The sequence below is a fragment of the Peromyscus californicus genome, unplaced genomic scaffold (assembly GCF_007827085.1).
Source record: "Peromyscus californicus insignis strain IS unplaced genomic scaffold, ASM782708v3 Scaffold_6__1_contigs__length_162567912, whole genome shotgun sequence".
In the NCBI taxonomy this organism is placed as follows: domain Eukaryota; kingdom Metazoa; phylum Chordata; class Mammalia; order Rodentia; family Cricetidae; genus Peromyscus; species Peromyscus californicus.
In genome coordinates, this window is record NW_026294584.1 from 56,109,774 (window position 1) to 56,136,070 (window position 26,297).

Below are 26,297 nucleotides of genomic sequence, written 5' to 3' on the forward strand. Positions count from 1 at the left end.
AGGTGCAGGGCTCACTTTTCCAAGTGCTTCACCAGTGAGGGGTAGAGTCAGCTCTTCCACTCCCATGGTCCCAGAACCAGCATTTCCCACCTGCAGTAGGTGGTGAGGGGCAAGGGGCAAGCGGGGGTTATTGCCTCTTCACTCATGCTACCGCATGACAGTGAGGCTAGCTCTTCCATGCTCACACCTTCAGGGCTGGTTTACCCAACCCTCCACCAACAGCTGCCCAGGTGAGATGCAGGGCCTGTTCTCCTGAGTGCTATAGCGGGTGAGGTGCAGGGTCAGTTCTCCCTAGTGCTACAGCAGTGAGGGGCGGGACCAACTCTGTGCAGCCCTATTCTCACTATTTTCGGTGGTAAAAGAAGCTGTGGACATCAACACAGACGGCAGCTGCAGCAGAGCCACAAACCCAGACATAGCCCTTGGCAGCTGCCCAGGTCCAGATTGACACCATGGCCCCGGGTGGCAGTGCAGGCCACTCAGATCTGTATGGCCTTGGCAGAGACTCAGCCCTTGGACACTAACATGGCCCTAGGTGGTAGCCAGAGGCTACTGATGTCCATGTGACCCTTGGTGGCAATATAGACCATAGATATCAACACAGACCTCAGCTGTGGTTGGACCACAGACCCAGACATGGTCCTTGGCAACATCCTGGGCCCAGATGTCATCTGGCTGTACAGGTCACTCAGACATGGACCCAGTGGTAGTGTAGTCCTTGAGCACCCACATGGTCCCAGGTGGTGGCCCAGATCCTGGGAAACAACATGGCCTTCAATGCCAACAGGAGCCTTGGACATCAACATAGACCCTGGCTGCAGCAGGACCATGGACCCAGCAGCTGGGGCCATGTCACTGAGGTCCCTTATGTGCTAGAAAGTGGAACAGCCCTTGGATTTTTCATAGCCACTTGAGCCTACTGCCCTCAAGAAAGCCAGTCTACAAGAAGGACCCCTGGCTGATATCAGAGGACCTCATCAATCAATAGCTCTCTCTACTAAAAGATACAAACAATGTGGCTTGGGCTGAGCATTCATTTCTTTCCTCCTAGGAGTCTGGTTTGAAGTACATGCTACACAGAGGGCCCGAGTCTACATGTCATTAGCCTCTGGTAAATTTCTGGGCCAAGTCTCAAGTGAGCTTTCTAACAACAATGTCATTTGTCACAAAGTGGTTAATTATATCCTCAACAACCAAATGACAAAGGACTCAGAATTGGTGACTTTCTTTCCTAACCATGGCCTATGTGCCCCTTTGCTCATTTTGTTTTGTAACCTTTCCAGTATTTAATCATAGCCACGATTTCAACTATAAGCCAAGGTTTCTAAGTCCTTTTTGAGAATCACTGAACTATGGTGGTGACTGAGAATGAATGATATTATTTGTTCCTAGAAGTATCCTGATCAGGGACATGGCATTGGTCTAGGTACCATTCCATTAGAGCCTAGCTTTATATGCATAGTTGCATATGAAAAGAGACACAAATCCATCCATCAGTGCTCTTCTTTCCTTGTTTTTATAAAGTCTAGGGTGCAGGTGAGGAAGGAGTTGAAATACTGAAGATACTAGTACGCTCTGGTGCTCAGTTACTCTACCCATCAGGGCTTTCGGCTTTCTTCCAACTGTCTCCAGAAAGACTAAGATGTGGATGGGAAGGGATTGGAATACTGGACATATTCATGAGTAATAATGCCTGGTTACTTAGAATGTCTTAGACAGCAAGACTTACGTAACAGAAAATGCAAATCCTGTGCAAAGAAAAGGAGATAATGGTACTTCTGGATTATGAGAAACAGTGCTTTTTTTTTTTTGAGAAATCTCCCATCATCAAACAAGATGAATGGGACATAGTGACTAGAAGAAAGCATGTATTCTGGGAGCAGAATGCCCCTTTATCTAAATTCTATTTCAACCAATTCCTAGTTGTGTTACCTTGTAGAAGTTACTCAGCATCTTTTTATTTCTAATTATCTGTATGATGCAGATAATATATTTCTATTAAGTTGCTGCCAAGACTAAATGAATTTATAATGTAAACACATGTAAAATGGTAAATGGTAAGTCCTTAGAATGTGTTGTCACTATCTCAGTTAGCTGTAGCTAGAGCAATTTCATCTACATTCTTGACTACTTTTATAGCAGGTGAGATTCACAGTAAAATTAAAAATTACTTCCTAAGTGTTCTGCCACTGGTCATGCACAGCATTCTTCATTGTTAGCATTCTCCACAGAGTGGCATATTTGTTACAACTGAACCTACAGACACATATCCTTGTTGGCCTAAGTCCACAGTTTACACTAGCATTCACTGTCAGTGTTGCATACTCTGTGAGTTATAAAACTATATATAACTGTACTCATCACCACATCATATGGTGTATTTTCAATGCCCTAAAATCCCTCTTTAGGGGTGCTATTTTTTCTTATGGGTTTTAAAAAGAAGAATAAGTTCATATAACTTTCTTGAAAAGTTTCTGAAACAGTGAAACAAGCTTTGCAGCATCTAGGTACATTTTAGCCTAGTTGGAAAGCAATAAAGAAGAATAGGTGTTGCTGGGTAATAGGTAGACATTCTGGGGAGAAATACATTTGAAAAATATCAAGGTAAATTTCTACTTTTGTAAGACTTATTTAAAACGGCACTGTTCACTGTGGGTTTCCAGAAGGGATACACAGAATGCCAAATTTCCCAAATTCACATCATCTCTTAAGACTCTTTTATGTGAAATATCATACAAGACTTGTGCCTTGTCACTCTAGTTCCAATAGAAGGCTTATATCCTGCTTCATATGAACTGTACTGAGAATCTTCTGGTGACTAGGGGTGCTAAGATGAATGGCCATAGACGTGAAGTTTCACTAGGTCACCTGTTAGAAGGGATAAGGAGGAAAATCATGATAGAATTGTCTGTTTCAAGCTCTGCAAACAAGTACAAAGGAAGAAATAAACAAAGAGGTGGACAGATGAGTAGGTCCCCTCTGCCAGGTGACTAAGGAAGATAGATAGTGCCAGAGACCCTGGAGTATTGTATGTGCAATATAAGAGGACTGAGGAGGGCAGGTGTGCACTGTGGGGTCATGTGGACCTCACTTGGGAGTACTTATGGTTAAAGGTCAAAGGCTCTTCCCTCCTAATACCTTAAGGATATTTAATCACTTCAAACAAAACAGGTTCCAAAAAAATATAGATGCAATCAATTCAGTTTGAACGGGCCATGATTGAAGCAAGCACAGGAATTAAGATACATTCAGGAAACAGTTTCACATGATGTTTCCCTGGCAGTCTCATCATCCCCTTGGTGAGATGCTAATAAAGGTTAGGCAGCCAGTTCAGAGAATGTAAAGCGCCTGCCACTCACTGTCAATGGAAACTGCCTGTCTATAATTCCCTCAGCAACAGCTTTATATCACAGCATATGCTAATTAGTCTTCGTGCCTAAGCCTACAGATTCACTTGCTCAGAATTTGTTTGCTTCATTTTGTTTCTATTTTGTAGAAAAGTATGCAAGTGAATGGAGTTGACCTTTAAGCATCTTATAGTTTATTGTGCTTACATAATAGTCAATTGTGCTAACTTAAAAAATCTCTAACAGTCCAATTTGTTATGTTCTCTAAATTATGTAATTTTACTGTATCTAAATTTTATTGGCATATGGGTGGGTAGAAAGAACCAAAAAAGAGACACCACTAAGGGTGAGAATAATAATATTCATGAGATTTCAGTACATCAGTGCAGATATATTTAACAGGAGACATTCAACAAAATTTAAATAGAACTGAACCCAAGGTTTTGTCAAATTCAAGATATTCTAAAGGATTCTGACAGTTGATTCAAAGTAAATTCATAAATTACATACTTAGAGAAATGAACAAACAAGAAATATTTTAAAACAGCATTAATGAGAAGCAAAAATAGATATTAAGAAGCTCATAGGACAATAACTTTTGCAAATAAAGTACTACATTAGACTACAGTGTTAGTATTTCTAGAACATTTCTGCACTTGTATCATTTTGATCATTACTATAAGCATATAAGGAACCAGGGCCATGAACAGGATTTTTTTCCCACATGTGGTAGTAAAACACTCATGTATGCAATAACTTAAAAATAATTTTCATAGTTTAATAAAACACTATTACTTATAAAAACTAAATGTATGCTATTAAGATCCAATATTATTACTTATTTGACACACATACGTATACCTATCCACCCATTCAACTCTCCATTTCCCCATTTTAACATCTGTGATTAATACCCTTATTCTTAAACTGAAATTAATATTCAAAGCATTACTTAATTAATCTCAGTAAGCCACTTAGGAAAAAAATAAAATATTCTATTCACTTGTCAATTAGAAGCCAGTTTCTAAGGATTTTCACAAAAAAAAAAATTATATGTAAACCCAAATCCCATTTTTAACCTGTAACAGACACACACTGAGGTAGGTGATTGTAATGCAAGGTAAGATAAGGAGCCATTTCCTGCTCCTCTAGACCACTGAATATCTATAAAAAGGAACAATGGTTTAAAAAAGTTTTGATCTTTCTTTGATCTTTGTCGAAAGCAGGCTTTAAAACTTGGTAAATGGCTTTAGCAATTTTATATGATAATAAGATTTAACCAGGAAACATTAGTTTAATAAAAGTCATTCCTAAAAATTCATGCAGCTTGCTCACATTTATTGTGTCTCCCTATGCAGAAAAGTTCACAACACAATAAAAAGTGGGAAAAACAAGGGCCTGGGCGACCTAGTTCTATTTTTGCACCCAGCTGGTGGCCTCACGCCATTTACACACAGTAGATAACTGTGGTCCACAGCACAGTCTTTCCTACCCTCACTCAGCTTTACACTGGGGTTGGAATATACTTCCTTGGTCCTGTCTTTGCCTCTGCAACTGCAGTTCTACAGGGTCTTTAGGTAGCATGTTCCAATCATGCAATATTCTTTTTTTAATTAAATTGTTTTTCATTTATTTTACAGCCCGGCCACAGTTTTCCCTCCCTCCTCTCCTCACTTTTTCTTCCCCCTACCTCCCCTCTGCCACCCTTCCTTCCACTCCTCCTGTTTCTGTTCAGAAAGGGGCAGTCCTCCCACGGGTGTCAACAAAACATGGCACATCAAGTTGAGGGAGGACTAAGCTCCTCCCCTTGTATTAAGGCTGGGCAAGGCAACCCAGTATGAACCAATCATGCAATATTCTTTCCAGGACAATAAAATTAGAGACCAGATTTCAAGTCCCATGCTTGAATAATGATTAGTAATTTTACTAATCTGTCTAGAGGATGGCCTGGTGCTTTTCAGAACTTTCCAAAATGCCCAAACTCTTGTTACAACATAAAGGAACATATATTTGATCACCAATGTCCTCACTAACTTTCTATTACCAATCACCCCAATTCTTCAATAATCTATGCTAGCTTAATCCTATTTCAGTAACTGAATAATTTATCAGACTCTTTAAGTGCTGGTCCTTTTCATCTTGTCGTAGCCCTTGCACCCTGTCCCCTGCTGTCCCTGAACTGAGGAGTGGAGGAGGGCACATGATGGAACAGTGAAGCATCACACAGCAGACTCATCACATGGCTGGTGATGCAGTGAGAAACCCATCCCAAAGATGCTAACTAAGTGGCCCCTGCAAGAACAGCCAAGGAGGTGCTGCTGAGAAGCAGCTGCAGCGACTCCTTCCAAGTCTCCACAGAATTCTCTCACCGAAAGCATGAGAATTAATTAACCTTCAGGTTGTCACACACAAGGAATCAGTTTTTCAAACTTTTGATTGATTCTTTGTAGATTTTACATACATTATGCATCCTGATCCCACTCATCTCCCTGCCCCCCTATCTTCTGCTTCTGCCCTTGCAACCTCCCCCGACAAAACAAAATTTAAAAGTAAAACCAATCAAACACACAAACAAATAAAAACAAATAACAAAAATCTTGGTGTGGAAGCTATAGTGTGGCCCAGTGAGTCATACAGTATTCCTTTTAGTCCATACATCTTTAGTTGTACATTTCATTGAGGTGAGTCCTCTGGCTTCTGCTACATACTGAGCCCTCACTGGGGCTCCTCTTGGATATCCTACTATTGCCTTGTGTTATGGAAATCCTGTAGTTTTGGATCTGCAGGTCTGGCCCGTTTACATGCTCCAGCAGCTCATAGATGAAGTGGATGTTGGGGTGGGCTACCTTGCAGCCCTGGTTCTGGGCTTGGGTGGTAGCTGGGTTGGTCAGCCTGCCAGGTTTCCCTCACCCTTACCAGCAGGGTGAGCTCTCCAGCACTGCCCAGGTTAGCTCTCACAATGCAGCAGGCAGCAAGGCGTGGGGACCAGTTCTCCTGCTCTCAGGCCCTTGGGTCCAGTTCACACTCACACCACCAGGGCCAGCTCAACTGTTTTGTCCAGGCAAGGTGCAAGGCCTGCTCTCCAGAGTGCTGCACTTGGTGAGGGGGCTCTTCCATTCTCATGCCCCTGTGGCCAGCTCTCCTACCTGTTACAGGTGGCAAGGGATGGGCATATTTCCCTTACCCTTGCCACCCTATGGCATATAAAGGAGGGGGCAGGGGCAGCCCTCCTGATCTCATGTCCACAGGCTCAGCTCACCTGCACCCCTGCTAACAGAGTCAGCTCTAGTGTATTGCCCAGGAGAGGTGCAGGGCCCTCTCTCCCATGTGCTGCAGCTGGTAAGGGGCAGGACCAGCTCTCACTCTGGTGGCCTCAGAGCCAGCTCTCACAAGGAATCATTTTACTGAGGTCATCAAACTCTCTGTAGTTACCACATTTACAACATCTTTTTACCTCTGATCCAAATACCACTATTTACAGAAAAACCCTATTATTCTATAACATCTTCAGGAATTACCTAAATGCTGTGACTAGCTCTTCAACCACCCGAGTATCAAGTAAGCATGTTTTAAATCCCCTTTTCTGTAGCTAGTGAAGATCTACAGACCATTCCAGAAATGGGGAAGTGTAGTTTCTCCCAAAGTTCCCAGGAAGCTGAAATGTATGTGCTCAGGATGGAAGGGAAATTACAAAGCCTGAAACTGATGATTTCTGCCCTGAGTCAAAGAAGCTCAGAACTGCCCAGAAAGCAAAAAAAAGAAGAAAAAGAAGGAGGAGGAGGAGGAGGAGGACGAAGAGGAGGAGGAGGAGGAGGAGAAAGAAAAAGAAAGCAAACAACAACAAAAATGTAAAAATAAACAAACAATGAGTATTATTAAGAGACATTGCTCATAGAATAAAAAACGGTGACCCAAGCTGGAAAAACTAAGACAAACAGAGAAAAAAAACAAAACACAGATTTTATAGTTGGATGAAAGAAAGGTGAAATACAGAGTAAATACAGGCTTGTACGCTTTTTGTAAAGTTCAACTTCATATGGGTCAATGCTGGCTCTGTGAATACTCTATGACTGCAGCAGTACTTTAGCACTCTGAAGTTTATCTTTATTTTCTTCACTAGAACCCAAGTATTAGCTCACTGAAACCTCAGACCAGCCTGGGGGCCAGATGGATGTGCAAGTGAAGATAATGTCCTTTCACTTGTGAAAGAGTTTAAAGGCTGTTGAAGTTGGCGATAATGGCTTATAGAAATTGTGTGTAATGTTGCATTAACTTGTAATTATCATCATTATTAAACTCACAGCCAAACACTCAGGGTGCACTCTATGGGGCACAGTAACTGCATGAAGGGCATCACCTGTGCCCTCTAGGAGCATGCCTGGTAACTTCAAAAGCAGAGATTTAACACTCAGGACACAGGGAAAAATTGGACTGTACTATGCAGCTTAGAACTATGCAGCTTAGAAATGAGGAGAAATGGCTAAACATAAATTTTGAAACTAAGTCTTAAAAAAATAGGAGACTTTTAAAGTTTGAAAACAAGCAAACAGGAAATACAAGAGAAATCCGAGTGTTAACTAGAAAATTCCCTTTATTGTTGAACTATGATTTAACATCCAGAAGTTACCTAAGAAGCTCATTTCCTCATCCTGGACAGTAATGATCAGACTGACATTTCTAGTTTTGGCAAAGTGTCAGCATTAAGAGACAGGCAGATAAATCAGATGACTGTCTCTTCACCTTGTTTTTAAGCATGCTGGCCCTTGCCTCTCCCTCTGTTTGCTCTGCTTCTGAAAATATGATTAATGCTCATGCATTAGCACAACTCTGCATTGTAAGCAAGGCCAGAGCTCCTTCCCAGCGAGGTTGAGGTATGGAGTTAATGAGAAGTGGGGCTGTGGGGGAATGAACAGGAACATGCCAATGCTGAAGTAATTGAGTGTGAATATCAAACACTGACTCGGGAACGGTCTTCATTTGTGGAAGGAAGGTCTGATCAGCTGGTGGGCAGATGGGACTCACACAAATCTGCTTTCCAGCCAATCCCAGAATTTGCATTCACAACAGTCTTGGTTCACTCATGCCATTTCTAACTTCCTTTCTCTTTCTTCCCCTTTCCTTGTCTTCCTTTTGCCTCTCTTTCCTAAAACATTTTTTATTATATTTTGAGAACTTTATACAGGAGTACTTTTTTTACATAATGTCCTCCCCATACTCTCCCTCCCTTACTTCAGGTCTCTCTTGCCCTGTTCCATCATTCTTCTTTAAATATGGGCACACACACACACACACACACACACACACACACACACACACACGGGTAGGGGGTACTATCAGGGGTCATGTCCTAAGAGAAGACTGATTCCACTCTTTAAAATTTTATTTTATTTTATTTATTTTTAATTTATAGATATATTTATCCAAATGTATGTGTGTGCGTGAGGGCATCATGGGCATCACAGATTGTTGTGAGCTGCCACATGAGTGTTGGGCATTAAACTGGGTCCCCTGGAAGAGCAGACAGTGCTCTTAACTACTGAGCCATTTCTCCACCCCCCCCCCACCTCTTTTAGTAGCCATTACTTGTCTGTAGCTATTCATCTAATGTTTCCCGTGCATTAAAAAATTATCCCATCTTTCCTCCAGCCTTAAAAGGAATTTACTTTATGATCACAGCCATGGCAGTTTCTTTAAAAGAAAATACGCATGATTTGACTGCATCCGTTTAGAATAATACACATACTGAGACTATAGCTAGAATTACTAATGCTACAACTTTTCCTTTAAAATCTCTTTACTGAATTCTAAAACTTGTGGATCCTTTAATCAGTAACTACTGAAATTCATTACTGTGTGATTCCATCACCCCACTTAGATCTTTTATATGGTTTTTTTTTTTTTTTTTTAATTTATTTTAATTTATTTTGCAATACAATTCAGTTCTACATATTGGTCACGGATTCCCTTGTTCTCCCCCCTCCCGTCCCCCTCACCTTCCCCCCAACGCCCCCCCCATTTGTGTTGTTTCTTTTTTTTTTTTTTTTTTTTTCCCCTTTTCTATTTTAATAAAAAGGAAAAAAAAGAAAAAGGTTATAACTAACAAAAGAAAAACTATATACAAAAGTACAATGACTATATACAATATATACAAGTAATAAATGTCTAAACAATGTCTAGTCCATTTGTATTTGACAAATTCAGAGAAAATAATTTCATTATCTATCCTATTTTGTTAAGTCCAAAATGTATCTAATTCACTTTCTATCCTAATTAATCTTCAACTATAACTAACTAACCTTCAACTATAACTAACTAATCTTCAACTCCCTCAGAGACCCAAGAAGGAAATAATATTAGCTAACAAAAATAAAAACAGAAAGTGCATGCAAGCAACTTCCAAAAAATTTGTGAGTTGACAGAAACAGCCAGCTGCCTGGACAGTCACCTGAGACATGTCGGCTCCTGGCAGTACCAATCTACTTCAGAGAAAATATGGGCATTGAAGAAACTGCATATGGAGTTAACTTTCATTGTGGCAAAAGTTAGCCACTGGACAACAAAGTATCCTTGAATCAACTGCTGACAAAATGGACAGACAGGACATGAAACAAAGGACTACTGATTCTTGCCAAAACGAGTGTGGTTATGGCTTTATCAAAAGGCATCTTCTGAGGCCAGGACAATATGGCACCATCCCTGAAGTGGCCTTCGCAATTTGGAAAAGGTACAGTGCCCTTTTCTTCGAAGGCAGCTGAATAGGCAGTGGGCCGATGGCTTCTGATGTGCAATGGAACAGCAGCTGAAACAGTTATTCTTTTATATGGTTTTTAAGTGTCAAGGATCTGAGGAAAATTTGCACAACAGTGAAGAAGAGTTGCTATTATTAACCTCATAGTAGTTTTATTCAGAACAAAAAAACTAAATAGTGTAGAAAAATTCTAGGAGCACACAATTATACACATTTATAAAAACTCATTTCTAAAGATATTTTAGTAAAGTTTATATTGAGAGAAAATAGATACAGTTTAAGTATATTAATTGGGAATTAGTTAAGTAAAATATAAATATAACCCATTTGTTAAATAAAATTAAAATATTTGTGAAAACATATAACAACCAATGAGGGTATAAATAGCAGTAAGTTATTAAACATGACTTGGTAAACTATAACCATATTGAATACATATGAAACATGCATGGTTAAAGTGTTGATGAATGCATATTTGATGGTGATAGAATTTCTAATACTATGTTTCTGTCTGTCATTTTAAAGTCTCTATTTTAACACATAGTAAGGTTTCTACAGTAGATAGTATGAAAATAAACAAACATGAGTTTTTCAATCTATACCCACCGTCCAAGACGGTCAGCCAGAGCAATGGCATGCGTGAGTATAAAAGTGGGTGTGCTTTACCTTTGCGGTGTAGTACTCTCTGACTTCAGGCCTAATAGAATCAAAGTCCCCACTGACGAATTCAGGCAAAAAGCTGAAAGAAACAGTTCCATGTAAGTTAACTAGACTGAGTCATTCATTTATGAACTTTAAAAGTACAGTTGTAAGGGCCAGAGAAAAAATTAGGACACTCGAAACAAGAGGACTGTGTTCAGAGTAAATGTGCTAGGACATCCTCCTATCACACACTCCTGGCTTCAGTGGCATGCAGTCCAACAACAAATAGATCCACATTCAACTCAAACCATCAGCATTCATTGTTTCAAACAAATAGATACTGATGAAGGCAACTGGTTAACCAAAAACAAACAAACAAAAAACGCAAAAAAACTCAACTAAAATGTTCTAACACAAACACTTTCCCCACTTCCCTATTAACTTCTCACTATATATAGATCTTAACACCACTTAACTCTCACACAAACTTTCAATGGATTTGAACAGAGTGAACATGTGACCAAGTTAGTTCAAACACATTTTCCAAACAATGACATATTTCTAAAAATAAGAGTCTTCCAGAGAGGCTTAAAATACTCATATGAAGACCAGGGTTGGTTTGTTGTTGTTTCCATCCATGGCTCAGCAGATAAAAGTGCTTGTCATCATGCCTGAGGATCTGATTTCCATCTCCAGGACAGATGTGGTGGAAGGGGAGAACGGCCATGGTGTGTTTGCCCTTCCCCCAAACTAGTCAACTACTCAATCAATGTACCTTATAAAAGAACCCCAGCTTTTATACAGGAAGAGACTCTCAAATGTGGAATTTCTTGGGATATTGAAAATTACTTTAATACACGTTCCTGTTTTGTTCAGCTCATTTTAAAAAATCTATTTAACTCTAATCTTTATAAGTCATCATTTATTTTGCATAAAGTACTTTACATGGCTTGAGAATTTCTCTGCCCCACTTAATACCTCTAACCATGGAGGGAAAAATGACCCTGGATTTTCCAGTGCTCTAGCAGAGAATGAGACAGGAGTCTCCCATAGCTGAGGAATGCACAGTAAAGAAAAAATGCGTATTTTCAGATCCTATTAAAATACTATTCATAGAACAGGATAACTAGATCAGTACACATTTGTTTAATTAGTTATCTGATTCAAAGAAATAACAACACCTTTGTAACACTGGCTTACCTCTATAGGTATTGCATGTGGGGGAGCCCCAGAACTGGGAGATCAGTCTAGGTCATAATAGCAAAGACCTCAGCGGTCTTCTTCTGGCTCTGAAGAGATTCTACTCAGAAACCAAAGCGTTAGAGGCAGGTCCACATAATCCTCAAGGAGACCTTTCCCAGGGGCAAGGGACACAGCTGCCATTTTTCACTTAATTGGTAGAGAAATAAAACCACATTTTATTTTCTTTACCCACAGTGTGCCAACAACCAGCAGTAGGCAACTGACCTGGCTTTCAGCACATGGGCTGAGGTTTAAAACCAGAACAATCATATAGTAAGAAATACAACTCACAACACCTTATGTGTGCATTCAAGATAAAACTAGTAAAAATGGAATGATAAAATAACCTTGTCTCTTATACTATTTTGTAGCTCTTAATTCAACTAGAAACCTAAGAAAATTATTTCTTAGGTCAAGCCTAATCTGACTGAGATGGTTTGTGCCAATTTACCCTGAAGTTACACAACTTCCTCTGACTACATGGTAAGAGGAAGGTGTATGACAATGTAGTCCACATAGTGCAGTGCATGGTGGGACATGCCTGGAGCTCAGTACTGGGAGACTGAGGAAGGAAGACAGGGAGTAAAATGGGTTATAAAAGGAGATTCTATCACAAAAACCAACAGCTGAGGCCATGGCTCAACGGGAGGGTACTTGCCCAGCATGCTGGAAGCCCTGGGTTCAATTCTCAGTATCAATAAACAAATAAAAAGCAATAACCTGCACCACATATATAATGTGGGTGAATGAGAATCAATTGCTTGCTGTTCATTACTCACTCATGATCTATTCACTGCATGACTGGGTACTTAGGCTGCTTCAAGATGAGATAGAAAGGAAACAGACTTGGGTTTTAATTGGTTCCAACAGTCTTCCTATAATTTTTCTTTCTCCCTACTTCCTTGGTCACTGTGTACATTATTTCACTTTTTTCTTTACTTGTTTTCTGGTTAAATAAATTTATATACTTTCAAAGTTGCTTTCAAAACCTTCAACTGGACACTCTTTTGCCGTATATAAATGAATACTTTTTTAGAACACAGAGGATCTGGAAAGGGTAAAAGGGATCATTTCTCTAATTTCGTCCCTTATCTCTACAGAGCTGCGATCAAACCAAGTGAATATATGAGCAGCGCCCAGCCCACTTCACTGTGCACAAAAGCCACTTCAGCTGAGGGCTCCCATCTGTATCACTGTTTCAAGCAAACTTCCTAATGAGACTCACTTTGTATTACTCTCCAACTTGTAGTCCCTTAGATATCTAGAAACAATTTGGCAGTTTCCAAATAGTGTATTGATTTTGATAATAAATAAAAACGAAAAATAAAAGTTGATACGCCCAGGCTGATGAGCATCTGTCCCGTAGGATAGATCATCTTTAAAAGAGAATTAGATTTCCTTTTATCTAACACAAAAAATAATCTAAGAAAGCAATCATCTGAATTCATTTATATTTTATGCAAACTATTAATGGGAAACAAAATTATATAGATAAATGACAACTGACTTTAGCTACCTTTTAATATATTTTTCTCCATGTAACATAAATGACACATTCCTATTAAATAAATATGGTTATTTCTAAGAAGACTAATGCCCAAAATAACCTGGCATTCATGCTTAGATGACTAAGATTGTTATAAGTTTCCACCATAAAACACAATTTATGGAACTTCCTGAATTGTACTTTTTTATGTTGTAATTAAAAGTCCATTGCACATGTTATCCAATGCCTGTTACCATGGCACCTGGGCACTCTGAAGGCATTTCCGGGGATGACACTGCACAGATGTAGAGGAGTTATGTTATGACATAAATGACAGTTCACACAAGAAAATTATTTTAGGCTGACTACACTTATCTGCTGACTGCAGGGACAGAGATTTTCATAGCCCCTGACTCCATCTGTCTACTCTAGAAATGGATCCAAATAACATACTTGTTATTTTCAGTCTACAGCAGGTGACTTATTATTAAAAGATGTCTAAAATTTCTCACCCAACAGAACTACAACTCATCACACATCACTTATCAGTGACAAAGAGTCCAAAAAGAGCTGAGATAATTGATGGGTTAATGGCCCACCACATATAATCACCAAGGAGGCTGATACTTGTAGGAAACATAAAACATGAAGAAATGCAATCTTTCAAAATCCCTTTCCCAGTAATTATGTGGGTAGCTATCCCTCCAGAAAGTCCCCTCTGCTTTCTGCCTCCGAGGAAAATGCTACTCCTCCTTTAAAACTCAAATAGCATGAAATCTCTCACAGGTAACAATTCTCCATGTCTTTTACCTTCTGGTAGAGGACAAGTCTTTGAAGCAGGAGTAACTAAGTAACCTTGGTGTTCTTCAAAGCAGCAAGCACACAGATGCTGATAATGGCACAATAAGGTGAAGATGAGGAGAAGAAAACAGTGCGGGGGAGGACAGAAGCATAAGAAAAAGCAAGGATGAAAGAGAGAAAAGAGAAAGCAGGAAGAACAAGGTACAGGCTCCTTTCTTCAGCCTCTGAGATGGAAATTTGCTCACTGTTCATATCTGGATGGACATGTGGCCATCTTGCTGAATAATGACTTTGCAACGTAGCGTATTCCATTGGCAACAGGCCACTTGGGTAAGAGACCACAGAGCACTACAGGCATGGTTCCAGTATCTATAATAGATAGATATCTCAGCTCAGGCTCTAAATGCTCATGGCTGGTTAAAATGTGGGGAATGATCTTTTATTTTTGGCCTATACTCTCCACTTTTCCCACCTGACAGATCAGGAAGGCCAGGTTATTGACAAGGGAGATGATCCACCTTCCGGAGCTGCTTCTGGGCAGAGTAGATGCCAGGGAGCCTTAATTTATTTGGGTTGGCTGCTGCATGGTCAAAGGAATATAAGCAGAGGAGGCAGAGCACTTTGCAGAGAGAAGGGAGTGGCTCCTCCTAGAGGATGAAGGCTAGACTGACATTTGGAAAGAGAGATCTTCAGTGCTGGACACAGGTGTAGATGGCACCAGAAGTGTTGGGGCCCCTGAGACAATACCTTGGGGCTTACTGACCTGTAATCTTTGCTCTGATGTTCTTCAGTGGTTTCCTATCAGGCAGATATGGCAGGACTTTTCTCCCTCCTACAGGCTATTGGGTAGCACTGGGTTTCCCCTCCAGATGGGGAGGACACTGTCATAAGAGTTGGGGTCTGTCTATCTCTACTTCTTCAGAGCAAGGCTTATAGACACATATTGCCAGGCTTGGCATTCTACATGGATGATGGGGATAAAACTCATGCTCTAATGCTTGCATAGCAAGCACTTTACCCCTCTAAATTATATATTATTCATAAATTATATTTAATAGTAAACATACAAGTAACTTCTAAATATTTTATAGTGTGGACACAACATAAAACTTGAAGACAAGATGCTTCCCTCTGTAGTTGTGAAACAGGCTGTCTATCTATAGCCCAAACTGACCCTGAACTCAGTTTCCTACCTCAGACTCCTCACTGCTGGAATTATATCTGACACTCAGTTAAAAACATGCATTTTAGAAGAGCTTCGTGATGGAATTACATTATAATTCAAAACGTGAATCAGCACCCAAATGTTATAAAAGAGATCAATTATTCTTGGAAATGGTATTTAACACTGACTTTATAATCATGTATTTAATCAAAAATTTTCTTGCTCAGTATGATGTCTGCTAAGACACTATTACACCAAGCATTGTGTGTGCTGTCAGAGTGGCTTTCTGCCTTCCCAGGGCTGCCAGGTGATTATTAAATGGGTCATGTGAGGTGTTGCTGCTGACCATGACACGTGAGAATGGACTTTCTAGGCATGAAGGAAAAGGCAGCGTCTGCTGACAGCTTTGCTAGGAAGGCAGTGGTAGGTAGTGTCTGGGGGTGAGATCATGTTTACTCAAGATAATCAGTCTTTTTACTGTGAGATTCTCCCAGCTGGAGCAAAGAATGATGACACAGAAGGCAGGAAAGATAATTCAACAGAAAACCTTAGGCAAAGAATTCTGGAAGAAAGGCAATTTTTAAATTTACTATCAGTTCTGCTTAAAATGCATCATCTTTTTTTGCTGTACAAATAGTGAAAGAAAGAAGAAGGAAAGACGAGAAGCAGCCACAGGCATGAAATCTGTAGCGTACACTACAGACCTGGACACCAAAGATAGTGTGTACACTAAATTATATGTTATACATAAGCTAATAAGCAATGTATTTAGGTGAATTCTTATATATTACACACAATTGAGCAACCTTTCTCTGAAGGCATAGACTGTGTTTCCAGTATTCAATGTGCTTCTAAAAACAATTTATAGCTTATACTACTTACGCACACAGACTGCAGTAATTTTAGTCTTTCAACATTCCTACTAGATGCTGTTTGTAGCAGACTCACTATCTTTTGCTCAGATGTGAATGAATTCTATTCAAAAATTAAGGTAAGAGCTAGAGTCGGTTGCCAATTATTTACGATGTATAATTATTTATCTATACACAAAGTGAAGTAGTATAAGGAAAAACATACCAATAAGCCAGTACTAGCTATTTATATTAGATAGATTTTATACAATGCATCCTACAGGCTGTTAAATTGCCTTTAAAATAATCCTTCTTTACATTTTCCACAAAAGAAATACACAATCTTAGCTTGGATACAGCTAAAACAATACTCACCATATCAAGTCTCACAGTTTAGATTCCACCATGCTACCTTGGACTAAGGCACTTCAGACAGGTGGATTCTAAGGTTACAGAACAAGTCAGTGTGCAATTTCAGCTGAAAATTTTAAATGCAGATTTAAAAGTGAGGAGAGATCAGACCTCAAACACTTTTTGCATAGAGGACGCTTACTTCATCTTATCAGATATTTACTAAGTATATATTGTATGTGACAGGGTCTGAATACAATAGTTACTACAGTCACAAAGGTGTGAAGTTTAATAGTGAACACATCTGACACAGAGTCAGGCTCAGGAAGAACTTGTTAGTGAAAAGGTAAGAGATTTGTGAGAACTGACTCTACACAAAAGTTAAATAAGTGAGGTTCTGGCAAGAAAATCTGGGTGAAAATAAACATATATGAGCCATTTGTTGGCAATGAAGACTACAAAAATATAAAGACAAAAGGGGGAATTAGAAAACATGAAATGAAGGGCACAGGGCAGAAACCATGAAGACAACATCTTGATTGCTGAGACTATACATACACAGTGGTCATATTCTAAATGTTGATGTCCCTTCAAAATTCCTGTGTCAAAACCTAATCCTCAGTGTGCTGGCATTAAACAGTGGGGTCAGGGTGTAAAGAGGTGATTAGGTCATCAGGGTAAAGCCCCATGAATGGATTAATGGACCTTACTAGAGAAGCACAGAAGTTGTCTGTTTCTTTCACGGTATAAGGACACACCCAGAAGGCAGTCCATGTACAAGAGGAGAAGATCCCTCAACACATAAGGAATCTTCTGGAGTCCTGGCCTCAACTTCTCCATATGGGGGAGTATGAGGAGGATTCAAATAGTGTTGTTTAGAAGCTATCTGGTGACGACATTTATTTTAAACACCCAAGAATGGAATAAGGTACTGATTTTTTAGGTCAGTCACCCATATTCACATATCACCATCTCTAAGGGAGGAGAGGCTTTGTGGTCTCTTCTACACCCAGAGTGGAGCTTTGCATACTTCACACACTGGAAGTTCTGTGCGAGTAAATAGCCTCCCATTAACATTAGGTCACTTTTCCCTTTTTACTCTGCCCAAAGCACTTACTTTCCTAACGAAGCTAGAAAGTGTGAGGAGAGAATGATAGCAGCTGATGAAATGGAAAGTAAAGTATGGGGTTATTTTCTTAGCAGGAAGTAGTGTTGGAAATGGTGCAGGGTGGTATGGTACCAGAATGCACCATGTGATGAGAAAAGTCGTGAGAGGCCAATACAGCAAAAGAAGGTTCCATCTCTTATTTATGAACATGAAAGAGCCAGAAGCATACATAGAGGTTAATGCCAATTCTTCACCTTAACAAATAGAAAAGACTGGCTCATGGACAGTGAATTACTTTGTGTAATTTATTTGCTTTATGCTTCCCTCTGTGATTCAGCTGAGACATAATACACAGAATTCAATAAGTACAGCCAGTGATAAATGCCATTAGGGTCACTAATAGGCTGTTTGCTCCTCCCAAGTTTTCTGGAACAAAGTGCAGCAATCTGCCCAGCTCCAATGTCTGCTAGCAGGATTTTACATTTGACTCTGCCTTTTCCCTCCACAGCTGTCTTTAAGGAAAAGACTAGGAAACAAATCATATACTATCGATATATGTATTGATATATATATATATATCAATATATGTATACTATCCTACAAGACAAGTGTCTTAGCAGTACAAGCTGCAAGAAGCTTCTGTCCCTGCCAGTTTCTGGCTTTATCCCACTGCTCCCATCCCTTTATACAGACAATGAACCATGGTCCTAAAGGACAGATGCTGAATGTGGACAGACCTCTACAGCACTGCATAAACAGCCATGTTAGAGGAGTCCCAAGGAAGGAAGTCAGATGATAAGGGCTTAGGCACAGACCTACAAAACACTATGGTCATTGAGTGATAACTATTACTGATGGAATTTAAAGGGAGTCTTTGGAAGACACTTAAAAGAAATACAAAGGACAAACGGTGAGTATCCTTGTTCAAACAATATCTGACACAAAACTAAATTCAAACAGGAAAAAAATAAATAAGAGATATGATACCAATGTCATGGAATTTAAGTATGCAACCTATATACATAGTGCATTTTCCATCTCCAAAGAGTTTTACATTGGTCAATCTAATCAACTCCCCTATGTTACTTTATCCATTCAAAACAGATAATATAGCTGGCTACACCCTATTTCGTAATTCTCGTTTATTCCTTAAAAGACTTCTGGTTCTGGGTTCTATTTCACTGCTTATTCCTACTGTCTCCTAATTCTCTCAGAGTTTGAACATGCACTGCCCCAGCTCGGTCGCTGGCTTCTTTCCCTTCTTTCTGCACTTACTGTTTATTCAACCAAGTTCTGCTGCCTTATATGCCATGCATTCAAGGCTCAATCTTATACCTCTCCTCAGCTCACAATCAAGTATCCAGCAACCTGGTCACTGTTACCCCATCTTGTAGCAGAGTTCTGCCCCAAATCCAAACTACTCCCCTTTCAGCCTCACCAATGTCACCCAATGAAAATTCATTTTTTCCCAGTTGTTCAGTTCAAAATCATTATGGTCATCTTTGACTTTTTTTTTTCTTTTCATAACTGATTGTTCCACCAATTCTACAGGTTCCTCTACAAAATCTGTCCCCTCATTGGCTCTTCTAATGAGTTCCATGGTACAACCTTGATACGACATCTGGTGCAGTTCTACTGCCCCAAATCCTCTGGTATCATCCTTTCTGAAGCATAAGGAATCAGTAATATTCCCTCTCCAGGCCCCCACAGGTACCACTCTTCTTATCCTAATAAGTTCCCACTTTTCTATTTGATAGAAATTCCTGGCAAAGTTATCCATTATTTCTCCCTCCCTAACACACCCAATTATAATGTGACTTCACACATTTTTCTTCAAAAGATGCTATGTCAGCCTAATTCTGAACCATGCAAATGAGTATTTATCTTGTAGTCCTGAAAAGAATGCAGCAGCAGCAGTGGCATGAGAGGTATGAACTGCAAAAGCCTCACATGGAAGTGAGGGCTTCCCTTTACCCCTGGACCTCTCTCTCTAGCCCTGAGAACAACTTGGGCAAGCTTCCTGGAGGTTCGAGTATGAGAAGGAAGAGTTCCAGCTTAACTAACTCTCACCAAAGTGTGATATAATTAGTAATACATATTTCACTTTTTGTCTCAATATTCTGACAGAAGGGACCCTAAGACCCTGGGAATCTCTGGCTAATATAGCTAATATAATTTTACTGATGAGATGACTAGTGACTTGGGTCCCTAAGGTCAGCCTCATGTTGGAAGATGGTCACCACCAAAGAGACATGAACATGATTAGGTTTACTACTCCCCGCCAGCTCAAAGGCAGGGTGCAGAGCAGTAGACTGAGTTAATCAGCAATAGTCAGCGGTCTTATCCAGAGCTAGACAATACAATACTGAACTGCCAGGTAAGATGTGACCCTAGTGTAATAGTGGCATGACTGTTTTTAAAGTGACCAAATACTGTTTTGATTGAATTTGAGGTCTGTTCTACAGGAGAGATTCTATGCCTGGTTGTAGCTGGAGAGCTTCTCTCTGGGTCCCACCAAGCCCCCGCAGTCCTGCAGCCCACTTATAAAATAAACACACAGATGCTTATATTATTTAAACTGTTTGGTCTAATGGCTCAGGCTTCTAGCTAGCTGTTCTTATATCTTAAATTAACCCATTTCAATTAATCTATAAGTTGCCACGTAGCTCGTGGCTTACCGGTATCTTAACATCTTCTCATGGCGGCAGCTGGCAGCTTCTCTCCACTCCAGCCTTCCACTTCCCAGATCTCTCCTCTGTCTTTGTCCTGCCTATACTTCCTGTCTGGCTACTGGCCAATCAGAATTTTATTTATCAATCAATCATCCACAGCACCTGGTATTGAAAACATGGTTTAAAAAAAATGGCTATGGAACTCATAAGCCCTAGGGGAGAAATGCTTGAAGTTTTTTTTTGTTTGTTTGGTTTTTTTTTTTTTTTTTTTTTCTGAGACAGTTTCTCTGTGCAGACCTGGCTGTTCTGGAACTCACTCAGACCAGGGTGGCCTGGAACTCAGAGATCTGCCTGCTTCTGCTTCCTAAGTGCTGTGATTAAGCATGTGCCACTACTGCCTGGTTGAAGTTATTTTTCTAAATGCCCTTGTTGTCAAAGGCTTTCTAAATATGTTTATAATCATAGATTTCTGCTGCTACCAATCCTGGTCAAGAAGCTTATTACTGAAGTGGGTAGTGGGGTAGTGGGTAATATATTAGGCATGTATTACTATTCAAAATGCTGCGATTAAGCAACTGTGTGCTCACCCAGAGATGGTATAGTTCTATCAACTTCTGCTCCCTGCAAGGATCAGGGAACATTGCAGAAAAGGGGACATGAAAAATGTAAGAGCCAGGAGCTGGGGGAGGAGTGCCGTGAAAAGTTGTATTATAGATGTGACATGGCTGTTGCAAACCTGAGCTCACAGAAGCAGTGGTTACCTACATAACACAGGCACATGATCAAGCCAGTTAGAAATTCCATCATGGAGAGGGAAGGGGCTCCTGAAGGCTGCCTATGAGAGGATCTTTTGGCCACTGATGGCTTCTGGGGAGGTAAGGAGTCACTTTTCTTAAGAAGTATGGCCACTGATACATTACCCATGCCCCAGGGGATGAACCCATGACCATAGGCATTTGGTCAGCACTAACTGGACTTTGTAGGTTAAAAACATAAATAAAAAATATAAAAGGAGAATAGGAAGTTGGGAGAGAAACGGGATGGGGGAGTGTCTTAGAAGAAGCTGAAGAAAGAGTGAGAGGTAGAAATGATCAAGGTACACTGTATACAAGTACGAAATTTTCAAAGAATAAAGGGAAATTTTAAAACAAAGAAATAAAAGCATTTACTTTACCTTAGCAAGAATTCACCAAACTATATATATATATATATATATATATATATATATATATATACATAGATAGATAGATAGATAGATAGAGACAGAGATACAGATAGAGATACAGATATATATATATATATATATGTTGGTAAGCGTCTTCTGAGGATGTCTGCCTCTTAATGAAAGCACAGGGGAGAATCAGTCTCATAGAATAATATCTATGCATTTCAGCTTTCTGGAAGTTTCCATATACCATTGACAAGAAGAGAGTTCCTTCAATAGTTAGTGATCAGGTCCTAACTATTTTTATAGCCACATACCCCTCTGCTTGTTGGTCATTACTCCCTACCCATAGCCTACATATTTATACTTTATGTCTAAGTACAATTACCACAAACTTCCACAGAATAAAAAAGATAAGGTTTGCTAAGTTAAAAATAATAAAGAGGAGGATATATATTCTGGAGAGAAAATTGTCAAACTGAATTTAAATTATTTTTAACTCATAATTTGGCCCATGATTTAGACCCAAAAAATTATTCCAACTTCCAGAAGCTCAGTTATATTTAAAAATCCTATCAAGTTTTATTCATCAAGGTTTTATTTATAAAACACTATGAATTATATACATTTCTGATATGTATAAAATGAGCTAATGTTAATGTCAAAACTGTATATATAACATGGTATGTGTATATATAATATTAACCAGGTATTACATAAAAGAATATGTGCATAAAAATTTTTCACACATAAGCATTTATATGTTATATATTCAATAATGTAGAAATATAACTCTTAAAACTTAAAAAAATCTTCATAAAAGAAATAATGGTGGTTATTTATACAAATGTGATTTCAGGCTTTATTATTTAAATGTTTTCCTGTATTTTTATGTATTCCTCAAGTTCATTATAATAAATTTTTTACTATTTCCATAAAGGGCAGAGGTAAATGGGATGGAGAAGGACAAGTCTCAAAAAAAGAAAAGAAGCACAAAGACAAGCCAGGTCGTCACACCTGGATTCCAGCTCCTCTCCTTCAAAGCTGAGGCAGGAAGCCGAGCCCATGTTGAAGACCTGCCTGTGCTGTACAGTGAGGACAGTCCAGCCAGGGAAAGTGAGGAGACCTGTCTCAAAATCAAGAAAAACGCTGGAACTGTAGCTCAGGGCCAGAGCACTTGCCTAACAGGAGTGAGGCTCTGGGCTCAACTGCAAGTATCTCAATGAACCTTGAGAAATCTTAACAAAGCTGAATTCTAAGGAATACAGGTATGTTCTCTATAAACCAACTTACCTTTGTATTCTTTTTCTTAATGAGCATATTAAAATTAATAAACATAGTTTCATCTGTCACCAGATAAACGAGAACAGTCCAGTTAACTCTTTGATCATGTGACTTGGCTTGGTTACTGTTGTTGTTTGTTTTTTGGCTCTTTTTTGGGGGGGAGGGGTCTGCTACCCAGCTCCCAAATACATAACACACAGAGGCTTATTATTACTTATAAATGCCTGGCCTTAGCTTGTTTTGTTTCTTGCCAACTTTTCTTATCTTAAATTATCCTATCTACCTTTACTTCTATAAATCTTACTCTTATTCCATGGCTTGCTGGGTGGATGGCCCCTGGAGTCATCCTCCTTCTCTGGCTACTTCTTTTTATTCCTCCTGAATTTTTCCTTCTATTTATACTCTCTGCCTGCCAGCCCTACCTATCTCTCTCTCCTGCCTTGCTATTGGCCGTTCAGTTTTTTATGAGACCAGTCAGGTGTTTTAGACAGGCAAAGTAACACAGGTTCACAGAGATAAACAAATGCAACATAAATGAAAGTAACACACCTTAAAATAGTATTCTACAACAGGTTACATTTGCTACTCCTTGCTAACTTAACTCCTTCCTAAGCAAAGCATCATGGGATTAGTATAATGGACCTCCACTCCACTTCCCAGCAAAGGAGGAAAGCTTTGGAGTACTAATGTCACAAGAAGAACTCTCCCTGAAAGCCTGATTACTGCTAACAGGAATCATCAGACCACTGTATTATGCAAGAATGTTCTCTTCAATGACAGATAAAATGCTAAGATGACAGAAACTGTAGTTGTTTTTCTTGTTCCTAACGGAGGGAACTGCTCTCCAGTCACTAATAACCAACTAATGTACAGCCAAGCAGGAGGAAATTGAATACACACCAGAGGCCACAGTGATAAATAAGTGGATTTCCCATGAAGTAAAAGAATGATGCTCGCACAAAGAAAACTGCACTCGAGCTGCCAAGCTCAGCTGCCGGCTTAGTTACTACGCCAGAAGTCAGAAATGGCTCCCCACCCCTTTCTGTTCTTTCTGTCTGTAAGGCTGATTCTTTTTAAGGAAAAAATTTTAATCTATGGAATTTTCATCTTTAAATATTTTTTAGAAATTTGTCACTGTATCATTAGAGCAAAGCTCTGCCTTATATTCATGAAATATTTTTACACACAAAAATAGAAAATAGGGCCAGGCATTTAATTCCAGCACTTGGGAGGCAGAAGCAGGTGTATGTCTGTGAGTTTAAGGCCAGCCTAGTCTACGGAGTGAGTTCCAGGATAGCCAGAGCGACACAGAGAAACCTTGTCTTGAAAAATAAAAAGAAAGAAAGGAAGGAAGGAAGGAAGGGAGGGAGGGAGGGAGGGAGGGAGCGAGGGAGGGATGGAGGGAGGAAGGGAGGGAGGGAGGGAGGGAGGGAGGGAGGGAGAAAAGGAAAAAGGAAGAAAATAGGAGCTAGAGAGATTGCTCAGTGGTTGAGAGCACTTGATTCTCTCTCAGAAGACCTGGGTTCTGTTCCTAGCACCCACATGGTATAGCTCACAACCATCTGTAGCTCCATGAGATCTGATAACCTCTTCTGGCCTCTGAGAACACCAGACATACACACAATGCACACACATATTTTTAGGCAAAACATCCATACTCATAAAAACATTATAAAAAAAAGATGGGAAACCTTTTTATTCTCTTAATTCCTGCAAGATCGAGGCTGAGTAAAAAGATACTGTTATCATTCATAATACATGAACTTGTCTTAGTATTATTTCATTAAGAGAAAAAGTCCCAGAGAGGGTTATGTATCAGGTGATGAAGTGAGTAAAACTATGAAGAATATTAGTTAAAGAAACATGCAAAATAACAATACAGCTGCTTTTCTAATTAACAATATACTTGTAAAATTAGGGGAGAATTACACATCTACTATACTTTTAAAATAATTCCATGAGAATTGCATACAACATGTTTGCATCATACATCCCTACTTCCCCCAGTTCTTCCTAGGTCCACCCCCTCTTCCCATCCAACCTCATGTCCTCCTCTGCCCACCCATCAAGGCCATTTGTCCTGTCCAAATATTCTTTTCAAACTGTGAAGGTTTTCTCAGAAGGCAGGAGTTATTTTTATTACTTATGTGCACGGTAGGTGACCACTTCATTCCCTTTCATTCAAACAGAAGACTGTCCTCCAGTACTGAAGAAAGCTTTCCTTTACCCCAGCTTCCTATCATTTGTTGTCATTTGCTTTCTTGACCACAGCCATTCTGATTGGGATGAGACAGAACTTGAAAGCAATTTGAATTTGCATTTCCTTCATGGCTAAGGCTGTTCAATAACTTTTAAAATATTTATTGTACATTTGTATTTCTTATGATCTGTCTATTCAATTTGTTACTTGCACAGCACTATGGAAATAGTATGGGGGTGCCGTGTAGAACTGAAAATACAACTACCATATGATGCAGCTACAATCACTCAAGTATATCTCAAGGGACTCAAGGCAAAGACCCACAGAGATAGACCTCCAGATCCATTTTGCACTCAAAACACCCTGTTAACAGAACCAGCTTCAATGCCTATCAGCAGATGAAAAGATAAGGAACATACATTGAATTTACACAATGGAATTCTGAGCAGCCATAAAGAAAATGAAAGGATGATATTCCATGAAAGTAGAAGAAAATGGAAATTATTGAGTGCAACAAGCCAGAGGCAGGAAAGCAAATGCATGTTTTCTCTCCTATGCAGAACATAAATTTAAAATTATGTGTGTATTTACATGTTTGTGCATCCCAAAAATACAGTAAGGATCATGACAGGGTAGGAAGGGATCTGAAGAGGTGTGAGATAGAGAGAGAGAGTAGTGGAATAGATGCAATAACAAAGAAGAAAGGAGACAGTTTGAGAAAGAAGAAAGAAAATCCCCTGAAGGAAGGAGGGCAGTGGGTGAGGGAATGAATGCAAACAAGGTATAATGATACATATGTATGAAGATGCCATGGTGAAATCCACAATTTTCTGTATGTATTAGTTACATGTTGCTCTAACAAATACCTGACAAAAGCAACTTCTAGAAGGAAGGGTTTAATTTAACTCAAAGTTCAGTGGTATAGTCCATCATGGCAAGGAAATCATGGTAAGGAAGCCAGAGACTGGTGAACTGGCAGATTGTACCTGTGGTCAAGAAACAGAGGGCAATTAATGTCCATGTATAGCTCACTTCCTTCTTTTTATTCGGTCTAGGAATCCAGCACATGGGATGGTACTATTTACATTTAACACAGGTCTTTCTACTACATTAACCTAATCAAGATAATTCCTCACAGACAAGCCTAGAGATGTACTTCTATGGTGATTCTACATTCCATCAAGCTGACAGTCAAGATTAATGTCACAGTATGGTAACTTTAAAAGTAGTTTTTA

At 39.5% G+C, this 26,297-nt stretch overlaps 1 protein-coding gene across 9 annotated transcripts in view; it reads right to left on the reverse strand.

Annotated features, from left to right (window-relative positions):
* Positions 1–26,297, reverse strand: part of Tpk1 (thiamin pyrophosphokinase 1) — a 321,619-nt gene that overhangs the window by 176,127 nt on the left and 119,195 nt on the right. For 6 of the 9 annotated variants that reach the window (XM_052719170.1, XM_052719165.1, XM_052719167.1 and 3 more), the window contains one exon: positions 10,762–10,834. The exons of the other annotated variants lie outside the window; for them this stretch is intronic. In XM_052719170.1, the coding sequence (XP_052575130.1) occupies positions 10,762–10,834 (73 nt within the window). The remainder of the gene's footprint in view (positions 1–10,761; positions 10,835–26,297) is intronic. 9 annotated transcript variants of the gene reach the window in all.